Raw genomic sequence first — 19,229 nt, 5'->3', positions numbered from 1 at the left:
AACAACCTATCAGAATTTATTCCACATCTATAATTCCTCTATTACTTTAAATACACGATTTGAAGAAAAAAATGCCTCCCCTTTCTTACATAGAGAGGCAAAAACAAGAGCTTTCAGACTGTAACTAAAGTTCTCTATTACCTTACAAATGGAGAATGGACTCTCTTGTTCAGCAAATTAATATCTAACAATTCTGTAGTTCTAGGTATCTGGAATGCATATAAAATCTCTATGTAATAACGTCTAGCCCTCAAACAAGATTTTGTATCAATGATAACTATTTGGGTTAGGAGCCTCTGCAGTGCACAAATTAGTGTTCGAACTGCACTCAAAGACTAGGTCTACATCGGCTACAGAAGATGGAATGCTTAGGTTCGATCTTCTGGGGCACCATTTTGTGATGTTCCAAGGTCAATGTTGACACCAGAAGTCTTTGCAAGCCACAAGGTTTGAGAAATGTCAATGGGAGGAGCAACTGGCATACCTAAAATTGCATAGCAGACATTGACATTCCCAGTAAGTGTAGATATAGCCTTAATCCCTGGCTCAGAAAAGCTAATGAGGCAACAAGCAGACCAAATTTAGTGCCATCCGAGGTACATTTCCCATACAATATGAAGCAGCTCCCACAACCTCATTCTCCCCAAAAATGTTTATACCAGTACTGTACAACTCTTTGAATGCATGCAATTATACCAATATAACTGTTCCCCCTTCCCATATGGGAATAAGATTTAACTAGTCTAGAACACAGCTACGCTTATCTGTACTTACACTGGGGAGGACAGCTCTTACTGCTCTAACTGTACTGGTATAGTTAAGCTATACAACTAGTGTTTATATCATGTTCCCCCAAGTTTACTTACATGAGTCAGTACTCATGTAAAACTATTTTTATTCAGAGTTTTTTTCAGATATATGTCTTCAATAAGTCGTCCTACTTAGTGCTCTATTTTATGCTGTATTTACAGAAGCTAGGCTTAGCACACCTGATTTAACCAAAGTTGTAACTCAGACACTGTAAACATGTTCATTGAACATGTACATCACACCTTAAAGAAAATGTCCCTACCAGATACTATTCCATTTTACTGACAAGTTCAGCTGCTCACAAAAATTTAACTCTGTGATACATCAATAATAATTCATTTTACATTATATTTTAAACTATCCCACAGAAGCAGTTTACATTACAGGAAGGTTACATATATACAAAATATGTAAATTTATGTAATAGTTGCAAATTTTATTTAAGGCACAGATTTTCATCCATTGACTCACATGAGGAAAAATTAGCATTGAGTTTAAGAGTTACTTAATTAGATACAAAGGTTAAGTGATAATTTACCTCCCCACCACCATCTTTCAAAGACCTTTCCTTTTCCTGAAAACAAGGCATATGTTTTGAAGACATTATAACAAATACTAAGTTTTTAAACAAACACTGAGCTGACAAAAATGCAAGGGATTTTCATGTTATAGTACAGAGTAAACCTAGAATATGAGCTACTGCATAAGCAGAGAATTACTCTAAAAGGTACAATATGTTTCTACCATCATGACAAACAGTCTACTCAGTAGTAATATTTTTATACTGGTGTGACCCCTGCCCCCCCAAAAAATATTAAAAGGAACAATTTAACTACATTTAACTTTGTAGCTTTAACTACATTTTAAAACTTGCTATGCTTTTTCAAAAACAGTGAACAATGTAAAATTAAATTGGATACTTATTTTACCTTACTTGAGTCTCACTATAGTACAACTACATAACCATCATCTTGGTACTTAGTGCAACCCTGGTACCCATCGACTAAGAAATATAGTTAAGACTTTATAGTTTGTACTTACTGACATATGCCTACTAAATACATTTATTTTCTGAATAGTTAATTGAAGATCTAAGGTCAAAAAAAAATGCACTGATTGCCATGACATTTAAGGCAACTAATTAAAAAAAATTAAAAATTAGTCTGTGTGGTAATATGGTTTCATAGCCATAGAGGAGATGACACTTCCCCTCAAACATACTACAGTATTAGCACATTATAACTTCAGTAATTCTGCTGTAAACAAAGATATGTTATTTTCCACAGCAGTATGAAAAACTGCTTGCTTTCCGCACTACCAGGTACAATTCCACCCACATCTTCCACAAGACAGAAACTTGCACTTAAATAATGTAAAACACAAAAAACACTTAAAATATTGAAAAACCAGCAATTCACACTCTTATGAAAAAGGACATGAAATTAAGTGCCTTTCAAACCATCAAATTATGAAAAGAGGCAAGAGAGCACTAAAACACAGGATTACACAAGAGCATGAGGAATGCTATATTAGAATCTAAAAAAGCATTTAAAACCCAGGCATGAAACTATTGTTATTTACTAGGCCTTACTGTCCAATTTCTCCTAAATATTTAATTACTTCAGAAGAGTGGATGACTACTCTTCCTACATACTAGACAAGGTAATAATTGAATTAGCAGCAATAAGAACTATTATAAACCTCTATACAGAGAAACTGCTCCAAAGTGAGTGATTTAACAGAGAACAAACAGTTCTCTGAACATATCCATTTTATCTATACAGCGTACAAAAAGTTCATAGAATTGCATGTTCAAGGAGGAAGAAATAGGGTCAGATCTTCTAATTAGCCCTTTTGAACCAGGCAAAATTCTCCCTAATATTCTCAAGTGGTTTATCCAGTTTACGTCTGAATATTGCCTGAGAAAGGATACTAATATCACAGCCTTCAAAAAAATCTAGACCCCATGCTACACCATTCCTTCTCTCACTGAATTTTCAGGATTGCAGGGACTTCTATGCTGAAGCCTCACGATGTTTGACAACATTTTACATACACAGCTTTCCTAAGGTCTCACACACAATTATGATAATGATGCAAGCCAGGGTTATTCAAAAGAACTCCTCACTGACACATGGCCTCACACATGATTTCAAGCAACTGCCAACAGCTAAAGAGTTACAGTAACTTAAATGCTCATTTCAATAGCCATTTTGAATAACTCCTGTTCAAAAAAACAGCACTGGCATAGAGCAGAAAGCTGTCTGTAGCTCCAAGTAGTAAGATGGACCTCAACTACTGATCATACATTCAAAAGTAGCATCCCAGAGTCTCAATCACTGGATTTAAATCACATCCATACTGCAGAGTTAAGACTTGCAATAAATTAATTGCATGTATACAGTGATGTGAAAGTGGGGGGGTGAGCTGGCAGGGAGCAAAAAAGCAATAGTCATTAAAGAGATTTGTCAGAGAGGAAGTCAAATAGTACAGAAACTTTTACTGTGTACTCTAACAAGCCAGAAGGAAACACCACTCACGTAAAGTTATTCTACCAGCCAATGTCTATTTAGTTAAAAGGGGTCAACATCCTAATCTTGGTCCTAGAACCTTTGCCATTGCTCTTATTTTGCCACACACACACTTTGCCATTGCTTATTCAACTGTTCTGCGTCTGAAAGTTAGCTCAGCAGTACTCGCTCATGGAGCTGACAGTGACTCAGTTTTAGTGGTAATCTACCATGGACCGATGTGTGTGCACACAAAAGTTACATTCCCCCCCATGCAAGATTTTCAGTGTTTTAATAGGAAAATAAGCACTGCTTCTTGGTTCAAACAAACAGTGGCCAAATGCCCCAGAATAGATATTCAGACAATTTGTGCATGCTCTACAGTAACTGAACACTGGTCAAACCTACAAAAAGACGTGTGGGGTTTGTTTTGGTTTTTTGAAGTCAGGTAGACTTATATCAACATGCACAAAATAACCAACCTAAACTGACATAACTGAAGTATAGCAGAACCTTACTAACTTGCATTAATGGCTAAGAAACCACCTGAGAATCACCAAATACAGATACCTGGTGAATAAATGAACCAATAATACATGAAGCGTATCATACTTATGTATTTCAAAAAAGTTGTAAATTAGTGCTTTTATAATACTCAATATACTAGTAATTTGTTTGTTTTTCTGTGAAGACTCACACTTACAAAAGAATGTGAGACCTCTTTATATCGCTCTATTACAGCGGTTCTCAACCAGTGGCATGTGTACCCCTGGGGTCCTCAGAGCTCTTCCAGAGAGTACATTCTCTCTCTTTCTTGACCTTCTTGATTAATAGAAAATTGGACTTTTAGTTCATCTGAATCATGCCGCTGAAAATAAGTACTGAGGTTACTTATAATTTTAAATGTGTACTTTATAAAAAAGATTGAGAAACTCTGCTCTATTTTATCTTTTGTGGAGAGGGATTGTACTCATCAAGAGTTTTGAGAGAATTCTCAGTTTGCAGATAGAATGTAAATTAAGGGAAAAAATTACCATTATCTGTAAGAAAGGCAGCCACATGCTTGTCTGTACTTCCCATTTGTCTCGTTTGATATACAATAAAGCATAGTTTATAATTTTTGTTTTCTGTTATATATACAGTTAGACTTCAGTCTGCATAACTGAAAACAACTGCACAGTTTGTTAACATGCAATTCATAGGACATAAATGTCTAAATCTGTACATATTTACCTAAGTGTCCAACCTAGCAGAAAGACCACTGTATGCTAGGTTAAGAACTTCTGCACATATGACGAAATATTATCACGTGCAACTGCTAAATAAAAATTGGGTTTTTAAGGCCAAATTCTGACATCCTTAATCAAGAAAGGCTCCTAGTGATGTCAGTCAAATCCTGTCTGATTAAGGACAGCAAATTCATCATTGTTACTGAATTAGACACTTAGTGAAAATAAATTTTAATGTTCATTAAAAATCACTTCTGTAAAGCATGCCATATACATTAGTGTTACAAATTTTCTAATTTTTAGAGATTAACATTGCTGCAAGTTATTTTTGTTAAAAGTACTGATTTGTTTCCCATATTAAGCTTCGAGAAAACCTCACAAAATTTACACTAACAAAAGGACCACACACTGAAGAGCTCTCTCCACACACTGGAATATTAATTTTTTTTCAATCAAGACCACACAGTCTGTATACTGTCATTGTTAAGATAGCCGAATCAACTCGGTGGTGGTGAAGGATGGTATAAACTTCAGTGTTCTGTACTGTAGTAATTCACATCAGCAACAGATGCAGCAAGAAGTCAAGACTGCTGACAGTACATGCAATATTAGCAAATATACATTTGGAAGCCAAATTCAAAGTGACTAATACGATTCCAGAAGACAAGAGATTTTTTTTTTTTTTTTTTTTTTAAAAAGTTTCCTTCTGCCATTTCAGTGCCGCAATAGCTGCCATGATATAGCCAGATTGTCAATAAACTGAACAGAAATTTCCTCTGGCAGTTTCAACCAGAGTTATACTCACATGAGTAAAGAATGTAAGTAAGTAATTTGTAAAAGGGGTTGAAATCAGCATGGTTTAAGTTTAGTATTCTGTGAATTGACTAAACATTATTTGGAAGGAAAATTTTTTATTTGGAATATTTCTTATTCTAAAAATTAGAAAAAGACAAAATGTTCATTAACTAGGAGAAACCCATCATGTTATCTTCACATCCAGAACCTTGCAAGAGAGTGTAAATACTAGAGATTTGTAAGCAAACCGGCCCACCCTGAGAATAAGTTTCCATGTTACTTTTCAAAGTTTTATTGTGGAGATACAGTCCTAAAATTAGGACTCAATTCTGGAAATTCACATTAATCTTAAAAAAAAAAAAAAAGTCTTCAAAAGTTACAAGAAGACTAAACAGATAAAAAAATTTGTAAAATCAGATCTCATGATCAGAAAATTGTTACATAGAGTTTGTGCACCACTCTTTTTTAACTGCCTCTAGCCTTGCTTACCCCAAACAGGTTAGAATTCCTTTCCGATACCGTAAATATAGAACAGTTGCAATGAAACATAGAAACAGCTTTATTCCTATTAGTTTTAAACTAAATTATTTAAGCTATCATTTCAGATAAACACTTTTCTGAACAGAACTAGAACCACGTTTTTAGACACATGACGACACAACGAAACCTTGTTGCTCATGGAACGCCATAAGCGTGGGTCTGCTACAACCAGAATTTTTATTTGCACTTGCCAACGCAGTAAAGTATTTCATAACTCTGAGCTGACCATCAGCAAATATCACTTCTGATTTATACCTCCACAAATGATACAAAAGTAACTCTTCTTACCAAAACAATAAGATCAACTATTTCCAGAGGAAAAAGATGTAGACGCAAGGTATACTTAACTATCTTAAAAGATTACTACAAAAATTCAGCTGAGCATGAAAACTAAGCTTTCAAAAGCAAACATTCAACTCCAATTATACTAATACTGAAGAAAGGAAATGCAACTATTTTGACAAATTCTTTAATTACTAAACCATTTTCTACTTGAATAGCAAGTGGCTCATTATGATGTAATCTTGATTAAATGACATTTTATCTGAATCATTGTTCTGTATATTATCTGATTGCTTTGAAATACTGTGATAAACATTTCACACAACAAAACAAAGATCAAAGCAGAAGCTGAAGTTTTCCCACTTTTCATTTAAAAATCTTTCCTTTTTGATGAGAAAGTGAAATACTAAAACATTCAAGCACATGAATTATACTTTGTGTAAGGTTCATAATTTATGCTCTTATCAAACTATGATTAACACACACATCTACTTTTCCACCCAAAGGCCAATTACAAGTGCTAGAACCAAGTACTTTTGATTTTGAGAAGTTTAATATAGCTATAAATAAATCTTTACAGAAGGCCATTCTTAGATGACTAAAATCCCACTATACTTAAAGACAACATCTACACTATAGTGATCTGTCAACAGAAAATACTGTTGGAAGAGATCTTGCAACAAAACTTCTGTCAACGGATTGCGGCCACACACGAAAGCGGATCGTTCTGTCGACTGAGAGCAACCAGACTGCCTGGCCCCTCTCTCAACACAATGACCAACTGGAAGCAAAGCACACAGGGCTGCCCAGTGTCCTAGAAGCCGTCTGTCGAGAGAGGACCTCCCGGAGAATCCACACTCATGTTTCTGTCAACAGATGCTGTCAAGCAAGGCATTTTGCCTCCTAGCAGAATGCTGCCCACAGAAACGTCACACTGTACCATGGACAGAATGCATTTGTAATGTGGAAGCTCAGCGAGTTATTGTCAACTAAACACCAGTTTTGTCAACAAATCTCTCTAACGCAGACAAACAAAATGAAGAGGCAACTTTTAACAGGAATTGATATGCAAACAGGGACATGGAAAACGTAAAGGAAACTACGCAGAACAAAAGATAAAAATCTGAAATACAGAATGTAAGTTCTTATAATAACTATTTTGAAGAGGAACTAGCTCAAGCAAAGTGACAATACTGTGCTATATTTTATATCGATTTTTTTTTCTATTGCAAACATAAGAATATCATCTTCTGCAAGGGGACATAACCTGCATTATAGTTTTACACCTATAATGGCTTTAGTGATAAATGAGCTCTCTAGCAACCTACAGTAACTGAATCATAACATGCAAATCGGCTAACACAGACAACAATGTTTAATTAAGTGTGCATCTTGGCTTCCTAACAAAGTAGACAAGGGGAAAAAAGGTGTCTGAGTAAATGGATTTTAAACTGTGATAACTGTCTTAATCTGACAAAAGTAAAACAGAAGTTTTACTGTACAAACAGGATTTAAAAGCTAAACTGGCCATTTCAATAGAAGTGGCAGTGGCTTCAGTGGCAGATTAAGTGGACGGGCAGGACTGGAAGTTACAGATAGAGGTAAGCACAGAACTATTTACTGATCACATCCATCACCAGCATAAGCTTCAATGCAAGACCATATGACATTCTATCATATGCTGCAGCTCTTTTTGGAGTCTTCTGTCCTCTTTTAGATAGAGAGGAGGCGGCTCATGCACAGAAACACCCACACAGGACAAGGCCAGCCAAATACTATACTTGACATTTGGCAAAATACGTATGAACAGACCCCTTAAGCTTGGGTTTAAGCATAATTCCTAAATATTCCACTTGTTAAAGCCCATTTGCCAATACATATTTTCCTTCAAAAGTGAGGCAGGAACAAAAGTAACATCTGTATACCAGCTTTCAACAGTCGTTAACCTGCCCTCCACCACTTCACACGCATTTGACAATCAAAGAATTAACTGACTGAGATACATGAACAGGTTTTTACATATTCAGAAAATAAGAAAACAAAATTGGAAGAATGCACTGAGGTTTTTGTGGAAAGTATTAAGGCACTGCATTTCAACTTTTTGTAATCACTAGTATTGCATACAGATCTTACTATGCCTTATTCCCAGAAAAAAAATGAAAAGCAGTTTCCTTATTTTTGTTTCATAACATCTAATTTTAATCAGTTTCAATTTAAATTTCATTTACCATTTTTAGAATGGCTAACCCACAGTCTGAATACTCTTACAATACAAAAGATATTAAATATACAAAATATATAAAAGACAATGTATGCTGCAACAGAACATCCAGTGGCTACACCACAGACTTAGGTTCACAAGGCCTAGGCTGCAAAGCTACCAGACTGTGGCACAAACATCTGGGTTCAGGCAGCAGAGACTTCCCTTGCTCTGGGATCTGCAAGGTGGATGGTCCCAGAATTTTACATACCACGAGCCTGAGTCATCTGACACAGCCAGCCAACCTGCAATAAAACCTCTGGCTGGTCCAATGTTGACACCCCAATAGACTTCTGCACCCAAAATGCCATAGTTGCCCATAAACACAACTTCTGATCACTCTGCACCATCATGCAATTCGTTATCAAAAGGCCAAAGGAAAATAAGGCAGTCTTTGGAACAGGAAGGGAAGCAACTTCCAGAGTTGAGGACCCCTCCCTGCCCCCAAAACTACTCTGCCACCAGGCTCCCTATTGGGGGGGGGGGTACATTAGCTCTGCTGATTGCAACTTAGTGAGATATCACAAAAAGAAAGAATTTTTTGTCTAGCCAAGTCTCAAAACATTTAAGGATTAATAAATCAAAACAAACTGCAAACTAAGCGGAAGTGAGGAAAGACTGTAGAGTGCTGGAACTGCACACATACTCTCTCTGCAAAGCACCACTTAAGAAGTAGGCAGCTGTATTCCACAGTAATTTCAGTTTCTGGAAGGTCTCAAGATTTACTCCCATATACAGAGCACTGCAGAAGTTTAAGGGTTTTACTTGCTAGATAGAAAAAAAAAATCTGGATTACCAATCCCTGACTATGTTTTACAGTCCTCCAATTATGCTTTAAATTATTCAAATTTAGCATTGCTACAGAATTATGGGTCTCTACAATGCTTAGAGGGGAAAAAAAATTACCAAAATGTAAAGACCCACGTGCTGTTTATAATTCAGCCTACTTTAAGAGACTGCTACAAAAAGGGTGCTTTTATATGCACTGATGTCTTATTGTGAGGAGCTACAGAAATGCCATTTCCAACAATATAATTCTCCATAAACTGGTAAATAATAATTCACTATAACCATATACTGGATACATAAAAGCTACAACTAGCCATATGTACATTTTCCACTATTAATAATCATTAGCTTCCGAGAAAAAAAAATAAAACACACACTATTCATGTCTGCAAAAATAAACGTGGATGTGAGGCACAAAGAACCAGAGTCACTAAGAAGAATTTTGACACCTAATTCCCCAAACTGACATGTAGTTCACCCTCTCCCCCCACCCCCCCACACGGCATAACAGATCATGAATACGCCCATAAAAACAAAACCAATATTCTATATTTTGCAGTTTTTTGTACAATGTACTAAAACCATGTGACATTAGCATGGAATTCTTATCCCATTTATATTTATATTCAAATACTCTATCAAAAATCAATAAGTATTCCATCCCTAACTGAAAAATTCAACCAACCACCACACATAGTTCAACCATTTCAGACACAAGGCATTCATACCCTCACTCCCAACATACTTACCACATTCATGTTAAAATTACACACAAATTTTAATCCACAACTGACTGATTGAAGGTCATATGCTTCTCACTAAACAAGGTATTAAAGTCTATTTTTTCCTCAAACTAAACTTCACATTGAGATTTAGGTTAAGTATAACTAGAAACATTTTGGTTTCCTGTAAGAGGCCAAAATAACTGGTTAAAATGTACTGTAATCTACCTGTTGTACCTTGTTGTTCCTACTCCACTACCACAATTTAAAAAAAAAAAAAAAGATCAAAAACAGTTTAAAAATAAGAACAAGAGTCAGAGGTGGAACAGTCACCTCCCAGTTGTAAAAATGCCACACTAGTACCGTAATAAAATGGTGAGTTGACACCACTTGGGTAAATTTCTAAAAAGAAAGTCACAGCAAGTCTCTCCTAAAAACAAATAAATCCTAATTTTAGGTGAATTCAGGTCCACACATTTTACAGATATTTAAAGAATGTTCCCAGAAATTTTAAAGGACTGATTCAATGTTCAATCCTCAAGTGGCCAGTGTCAGCTCCCTACCCTCCCCCCATTAGGCAAAACTGAACATCACAACAGTGACATCAGTGCTATCTGAATAATCAGATTGCAGCATGTACACTGGCTACCAGCTGCTCTTGAATCACAGAAAGGGGAGGGAGGTTCCCTAAAGGGCTCCACTACAAGTGTACAGAGGGATCAATCACACAAAATTAATGTTAAGTGGTGATCAGAACTAGCAACATTTTGCAATCTCTTGGGAAGCATGACTACCACTTAAAATTGTTACAATGCCTTCTCCAAAGTTTTGAATGAAGTGACCTAAAGTTCTATGAAGTACTGCAACAGTCTTCCACGATTTATAAGGTCTGAATGCAAAAATTCCACATTTCCCTTGAGATTTTAGTAGTAAATCAGGAATCAACTTTTGGCTTATTAAGCAGTAGGCACCTCCTACCCAAAAATGTCCACCCTTGTCACGCACGTAAACCGTTACCAGCTCTTACTCACCCCACTTACAGTTCAAGTGCGCCCAGGTCTATCTTTCAATGCTTCAGTAGGCTCTCTATAGTAGCATATGCCAAGCCTGCCCTTCAAAGCAGGTATAACAGAAATTTTTTGCAAATGTGGGCATGCCCATTTCATGCTGGAATGTCCAACAAAGGTTGGAATACTGCGACTACTGGGTCTAAGAATTTCCCTTCACTTAAACAAATCACACTTCACAATGACTAGCATACTGGACCCCAACACAATATTGTACAATCCTAACTGACACCACCTCTTGAAGACTTTATGGATTGACAGCTCCCTTCCTGTACCCTTGCTGCACAGCCTCTCCAGCCCAGGGACGTGGAAGGAAAATGCAAAAATTCATGTTTGTTTTTAAAACCTGAGTACACACTTTATACTCAGCCACTATGTAGTGACAGAGGTTAACGGAACAGTATACACCAAACAGCCTTTGCTGTTATTCTTATAGAGCTAATTTGATCATGCTGTTAATTGCACAACTAAGCATAGTAAAAAGGATGTGACCTGTATGCCACAGTTTACTGTCACATTTATTCAGCCAAACAAAACACACTGGTGGAACTGGGCTCCATGGAAAACCAACCTATACTCTCAACATACTAACACGCTGGATAGGTCTTTTAACTATGACCACACAGGATTCTCCACAGAACTGTGACTGAACCACCTCATTATCTTACCACCTACCATGTATAGATATGCAAGCTTTTTTTTTTTTAAGAGCCTTCTACAGCCACACTTCGAATGCAAGCATATAACCACTTTTTTCTAAAATTACTTTTATATCTGAACATTTAAGAAGTCTTGACTTTTAAAGCTATCTACTAACTCTGGAAACACAAGTAGATCCCTGGGGGAAGGAGGGAGGGGGACATTAAACTTTGAGCCTGGTGCAAGGGACATATTCTACAGTTTTGAAAGGAAAGGAAGAAAAACTATTTTTGTATGGATGTTACTGAATTCATTTTAAGAAGATTTCTACAGGCAAGAATTCATTTTCATTTACAAGCAATACTAGTTTATTTTCTATAAAAACATCCAAGAATATCCTGATCAGATACAGCGTATTTACTATACAAATCAATGGCAGTGGAAAATACTGATATTTTGGTAACTAATTATTTATAAAAATATAAAATATGGGTATTTTGGGAATTTAACTTTAATCCCAAGTACTATATAACTTTTGGCCAATAAATTACAAAAACTAAGAGTCAAAAAACTAACTTTTAGAAGATATTTGTGCATGAAATTGCACTATGAAGAACAGGCCTAACCCCACCACAAAGAACAATGTGTTTTTATACTTTCAGTTGAACTCCCTTAATGGCAAGAAAATATGCATTTAAACACATCAAAGTGGCATATAAGTTTTTCTAAACTACATCTGTGATTATAAAATTAATTGGTTTAGAGTGGTGTATATATCAGTGCACATTCTGTATGTCTTTCAGATTAATACATTCCTGTTTACAATTTAATTGCTATGTTGGCAAATATTACAAAGACTGGAATGTACTTTTAAGACTGGTCAATTCCTACATTTGCCACTGTATTTATTCTGTTTAACCCTAATAGCCTTGTTAAGTATACAAGGAAGTATTTAAATAGTGTTACACATTCAAAATTCTAAATATATGATAATGTAATTTGCTACTGACACACTCATCTTCCATAGTAAACAAGACTCCATGTAACACTACATTAGTTTCCAGAGAAGAATCACAAAACTAACCAGGCACCATAAATACACTGTTAACAATCTTCCCACTACCATTAAACAAACAAAAATTCCAAACACATGCTCTCTCAAGTTTTCCCTTCATTGCTAAATAAAGATTCCCAACAATAAAGCAACTAGTATTCATACACAATTTTTAACTAACTGTTTTAGAAATTCTGTTTTTGTAAGAGTGTAACAGATGTGTTAGGGGCATGTTTTAAATAAAGTTATTTAATCAGGGAAGTATGGCTGTTTGTATAATGGAGGGCAGGCAAAGCTTAATCTATTTTGTCATTTTTCTCTAGAAAACCTAGAGTGCACTGTAATCTAAATGTATTCTTCTTTTTCCACATACAATGCTAGAGGCAGTACAACCATTAGTCTGCTTTGTTGCAAGAATTTGAGCACTGGATCTCCATATCAGGCCCACAAACTACATGCTGAGTCCTGAAATTCTCACTTTGCAAAAAAATAAAAACACATACCTAAATGGAGAATGCATTATTTACTAAAAAAAGAAATCAGCATTACTTCATATATCTGCACATGCCACATCAAAAAAGCAAAGAAAAATTCCTCATTAAATCTAGACAAAACTTACACTACTCTGCTACAAAATGCTGCAGCCTCCAGCACGGCAGGACCAAAAAAAAAAAAAACTCTCTATACAAGTATATTTACAAGATGCTTTTTGTTGCCCAGCAAAGCGCACATCCTTGCCTGTAACACAGCTCAAAACATCCCATTTCATTTCCTGCTCATGCACAAAGTTTAACTCTTCTTAGAAATTTAATATTTTGAATATTATTTGTCATGCAGTCACAACCTGCTTCCTTCATGAAGAGGGTTAGTTTCTGTAGGCTGCAGGCAGATATGCCACTAAAACATATAGAGGGATGATCCTGAAATTATTTCTGATACCAAAATGTTTTATTTTTAAAATTTAATGAAGAAGCTAATTTATTCAGAAAACAGCACACCTAACTTAAGCTGTTTTGATTTTGCTGTGCCAGGAGACTGGGCATTGAGGGTAAGAAAACATATTTATTTACCTTTGTCTTTTAGGGACTGAATGTTCAACTTCTATGAGTTTACCATGTAGTTCCACTTTACCTGCAAAGGGAAACACGATTAGGGGGAGGTGTTTTCCAACGTGTTTGGACTCCTTCCCTCAGCTCCCCAGCCGTCCCAAACTGAACGTGTGGGGTTAGAAAACAGCGCAGGGAATTAAAAGCACAACGCCTTCGCTTATGTATTAATAACCGGTGGAGCAACAGCAGAGTGGCCAATCGCCACGGGGAGCCGAGGGACTTGACTTTGAATGATCCCTGGGGCACAGCATTGGCCCGAAGGGAGAAGTGAAAGCAGCCGCTTTAAAATGGACCTCGCCGTTGAGTTGAGCCCTTTCCTGCAAGTGATCCGCAGTGTGGCTCGAAGGAGCCGCTCGGGGCCCTGCGGCTCCAAGCGAGGAGAGGAGAGGGGAGGCTCTGGGTGAAAACGCTCGCGGCTTTCCTCCTTGGGCACCCCTCCTCCCCCACCCGCCCCCGGCTGCCTCCAACGCGTCCCACAGGGCGGCAGGCCTCGACTCCCAGGCCGGGTCGCCGCGGGGCGGGAGGCGGAAGACAGGGGTCGCAGGGGGGGCCCCGCCGCTCCCTCCCTGAGGCCCGTGCACGCCGCGCTCAGCCGGCGAGGCTGCGTTTCACACGACAACAGGATGTAGCGGCAGAGGCGGCCTGGCTGCTGCTGCCGCCGCCGCCGGCGGTGGGGTGCGGGAGAGGCAGGCAAAGGGAAAGCGAAATAACTAATCCCGCAGGAACACAGCCCCGCCAGGCCGGGCCCTGCGCCCCTCGGGCGAGCGAGGGCCGGGACCTCCCCGGGCCCACGCGGCAGGCAAGGCGGGAGCCCGCAGCGGCCCCAGGCGAACCCCCCGCGTGGGCCGGGAACGCGGCCCGCCAACTCCGTCCAAGTGCACCCAGGGACTGGCGGCTTGTGCCGAGCCCGCAGCCGGGAGCCAGGCCGGGCAGCGCACGGAGCGGGGCTCGCCGGCCGCCCCTGCACGCCGTGTCGTGCCGTAAGCGGGGCTCGGGCTCCCCGCCGCGGCTTCGCCCCCTGCAAAAACACAAGCCGCCAGAGCCAGGGCCGCCCCCGCCCAGCGGTGCCCCCACGTCCCCCGGGCGCTGGCAGGGGAGCCAGGCTTCCCCGGCGGGGGCAGTCCCATCGTGGTCGGTTTCTGGGCCCAGGCAGCCAGGCTGCCTCTGCCCTGGCCTCTTGGGAGTGATGGGGGAAACACCTCCCCGGCCGCTTCCCGCGGCGCCGGCCGGCCCCTACCCCCACGCCCCCTGCCACAGGCAGCCCCGAGCTGCGGAGACCAGAAAGCAGCCGAGTGCCAAACGCCGGCGTGCCCAGGGTCCCCAGCCCCGCGGCCGCCACCTCCCGCTTGGCCCCCACCCCCAGGACAGCGTAGCGGGGCAGATGGCAGGGTGTCCCCGACCTGGCTTGGAGCCGCGAGGGCAGCAGCCCACGGGGACTCACCTGAAAGTGCTTCGATGGCCTTCATCGCCCAGTTCTCATCGGGGCAGTCGACGAAGGCGTATCCCGTCTTGACCAGGAACTGGCCGGTGAAGGGGATCTTGGACTCCTTAAAGAGACTTTCCAGGTCCAGCGGGCTCACGCTCTCGCCGAGGTTGCCGATGTACAGCTTATTCATGGTCTCGTTAGTTTAAAAAAAACACGCTCCGCCACCCACCCACAATCCACACCCGCGCAACAAATTACAGCCCGGCCTGGCGCAATTAGGTGGGGAGGGGGGGGGGGTTGAAATAAAACGCGATGGAGGAGAGCGAGCGAGAGGGAGAGCGAGGTGGAAGGGAAAAAAAATCCGGGCTGCAGCTTGAGTCCCTCCCACCCTCTCTCGGGGCGTAAAAAAAAAAAAAAAAACCTGTGTCCAGATGGGAATCCGGAGCGTTCGCTGGGCGCGGAGGGGGAGCACCCAGCGCGGGAACCGGGACGACGGCGGCGAACGGCGGGCCGAGCCAGGCGGGGGCGGGGGAAAAACTACTTTTTTGTCTTGCCCCCAAGCCCGTTTGGCGGCGGCGGCGGACTACGAAAATGTCACACTACGTGCAGGCAGGCGCCGCCTCTCCATTTAAAAAAAAAATCCAAGGCCGCCCGACAGGGGGAGGACGAAAATGACTTGAATATTCCGGCTTTTTGAATGAGCCACGTGTTCAAACTACAAATCAACTTCTCACGTGAGGAATCCCAGCGCCTCAATTAGCGAGCGGCCGGCGCTCGGCACCTCTCCCACCCCACCCCCTCCCGGCTGGCGGAGGAGGAGGGCCAGGCCGGGGGAAGAGGCGGAGGGAGGCTGGCTGGTTGCACACAGCACCCTGGGACAAGTTGCCGGAGGGCTGCCACGGGGGGACGAGAAAGAGGGAGTAGGATGGGTGCGTGTTCCCGGTCTGCCCGTGGCCAGCGTTCGGCCCGCCCTCTCCCCAATAACTCCCGGCTCGCTTTTCGGGGAGCTGCTCCTCCTCCTTCCCTAAGCAAGCTGGCTCCCAGCAAGCGTGCACCCACGGCGGGGGCGGAGAGGACGCGCTCGCTCGCTCGGGCGGGGGCGATCGCCCAGGGTACGGCAGGAAGGAGGGAAAACCTGCCCTGAATGCCCACGCCCCCCTTCTGCTCCTCGTGATGCGAAGCCACCAGTGTTATTCCTTGGGGTCGTTCGTGAGGGTGCCGCTCGCCCAGCCAGCTGGCTGGAGCGCTCGTGGGTGGATCCGGGGGGCGGAGGGGAGGGGTAGTTAGGCGGGCTGCCGGGGCAATAGCCTGGCTGGCAGCGAGTGCCCCGAGCGATCTCTCTATGCGCAGCACCTTTGCCTGCGATTTCATGTTTCGTGGCTTTCTGGGTTCTGGTTTGCAATTGGCTGCGCGCTGGAGAAAGACAAGGGACTCAGAGAGGGAGGGAAGGGGGAGGGAAGGAGGGTCTTTCCAGCCATGCAGGAACCCCCCATCTGGTAATGTTTTTGGCGGGTCACTTGGTGGCGGTGGCGGCGGCGGCAGCGGCAGCGTGTGGGGAAGCGAGCAGCTCGGAAAAAAGGACAAAGGGGCGGGGGGAGGGGGTGGGCGCAGGACAGTTGGAGGATGACTGAGAAGTGAGAGAGTCCAGAGCGGGAGGATAACGTGCTCTTACCGGTCCTACCGCAAGAAAAAAACTGTTTCCTTCTTTCTTTTAATTTAGTTAATGGTGGATTTTATCTTAGGAAACGTGAAGAATGGCCAACCAGCGTTCCCCTAGGATGGTAACACCCCCAGGAATTTTGAGATTTCTCCCCTCCCCCCTTTGGTTTAAAGAACCATTCATAATTTTCAACATTTGTGAAGAGTACAATGGTGGGCTTTTGGGAGGGAGGGGTTTGGATGTGTGGAGTCTTTTCAGTGCAAACCAAATGTTGCCTGAAGATGAAGAAAGGATATGAAAATGAAAGCCAGCACTGTATTTAATATAGCAATCTAGTAGGTTTTGTTTAATAATTCAATGCACTTTAGTTGAAGGTTTCATTTATTCTATGGTCGATTACTTTGTGGTAGATTTTTAATAGGTATTCCATGGAAAATAGTTAAGTATGTGTATTAGTTAACAGTGAATGAATTTCCACATGTGCTGCATTATGTGTGGAAATATGCATAAACAGAAATTTTGGTTTTGTACCTCACTTCTACAAGCTAAGTAAATATACATAATTTAATCTGAAAATATGATGATGAATGTTAATGTCTTTTGGTTTTTGTACTTTCGAAACTACAATCTGTAAGTGGTTGTTATACATAATTTACAAAAGAGTAAAGTCAGTTATTTAAGTTTTAGTATAGAGTGTTAAATCAATGTGGCATTCATTAAAATAAGAGCATTAGTTTAATGTGAAATAAGTACATGTGGATTGTTATATTCAGTAACTTCAGGCATAATTTTCTATAATTTTATTAGCGCTTATCAAGAAATACACAATTTACTTGGCAATGTTTAATGTTAGACTTTTATTTGTAGTTGACAAAACATGCTTTTGTGTTCCACTCTTCAGACCTTAAACACAACTTATATTTTGTAGAAAATGGACAAATAGTTCCTTAGTTTAGATAATTTCCATTCAGCAGTACCAGTTTACAGGAGTCTGGTCTGGAAAAGATAGTTTTCTTGAATGAGCTTGTATTTTATTATAGTATCTTGTAAAATCTGATTAAAAGAAAACACATGCATGTTAAGTTTTTTGAAAAAATCTATTAGACAAAACTGAACTGTGACTTAGTGTTCTCTAAAAGTGACTAGCATTGTTCTTTATGATTTTTGTTTGTACTAAATTTATCAGTTATCTGCATGTGCTCTTTTCTACATGTGTGGTCTAAAATGCATTGTGCAAATATTTTTCTCTTTACACTGTTCAACGTAGAATCTGTATATTTTAATTTTCTAACTTGCTAATCTATTTTGCTGCAAATTTATATCAAACTATACATCAGTTGTCCAACAACTGACAAATATTTAATTGTCTAATGTTGTGGGGGGAAACATACATACTGAAAATATTTCTATAAACAAAGGACAAAACTGCTTAGCTCATTTATACAGAACTATATTGTATTATTTGTAATACAGAAGAGCCAGTTTCCAAAATTAAACCTAAACATTAACATAAAACATTGTTTGTGCTATAAACAAATGGGTTCTTTTGATTACTATATATAAATTTAATTTAACACTCAAATTTAATTGACCAACTTTTTGATAGAAAACTTATAATGTGATATGTAATTTATTCTGTTAAACCCAAATTAAATGGTATACAATGTGTCATTTAGTATTTAATAGAAAACTATTATACTAGAAATGTGTGGATCCAGTTTTACCAAAGTCAAAAAATTTGAGCTATTACTTTTTCATGTTTTCAAAAGTATGTATAGAAAAAAAATAAATTATTGAAATGTACCCTAAAAAGGGAAGCTGAACAAGACTAACCTTTAATTGACAATTTTCTTTTGAAACAATATTTTCCATATGAAAATTAAATATAGAAGTAAATGTACTAAAGCTTTATCACATGCAGAAAGTGTACTCTTGTACCTAACGCTTCCCCTTCCCTGAGTGACTAAAGATGCTGCCTTTTACAGATGTCAAGAAACACTGTGCTGGAAAACTTGTGTTCTTAATAACTAGTACACAGTGGATATGTATGAAGAAAATGCATTTGCCAGCAGATATGGAATTCTTTAACTAATATTCTGTCCCTGGGTGTAAAATTTCTTTATTTAAAACAAAATTATGTAGGCAGATAATTATAGAAAATCAGTTACTTTTATTTTAAAAGGAATATATTGTTCTCTTTCCACTACAAAAACAACAAAAATAAGAACGATAATATAGGGTAGAAGTATTTAAGGGCCTGGGAAGGATCTAGTAAACTCCTCCCTGCGTAGATCAAGTTCAGCTTGCAGTAGAAAAATGTTGGACTATAACAGTGGT

The 19,229-nt window shown here is 40.0% G+C and overlaps 1 protein-coding gene across 1 annotated transcript in view; it reads right to left on the bottom strand.

Annotated features, from left to right (window-relative positions):
• The window catches only part of IGF2BP3 (insulin like growth factor 2 mRNA binding protein 3), a 187,652-nt gene extending 172,118 nt beyond the window's left edge, over positions 1-15,534 (bottom strand). The window contains exons 1-2 of the mRNA XM_074984636.1: positions 15,248-15,534; positions 13,768-13,828 (exon numbers count right to left, since the gene is read on the bottom strand). Coding sequence (XP_074840737.1) covers positions 13,768-13,828; positions 15,248-15,422 — 236 coding nt within the window. The 5' untranslated portion in view covers positions 15,423-15,534. The remainder of the gene's footprint in view (positions 1-13,767; positions 13,829-15,247) is intronic.
• Positions 15,535-19,229: the final 3,695 nt, after the last annotated feature.

Source organism: Carettochelys insculpta, chromosome 2 (genome assembly GCF_033958435.1).
Source record: "Carettochelys insculpta isolate YL-2023 chromosome 2, ASM3395843v1, whole genome shotgun sequence".
Classification (NCBI taxonomy): domain Eukaryota; kingdom Metazoa; phylum Chordata; order Testudines; family Carettochelyidae; genus Carettochelys; species Carettochelys insculpta.
The sequence above is the reverse complement of the archived record's forward strand: the minus strand, read 5'-3'. Positions and strand labels throughout refer to the sequence as shown.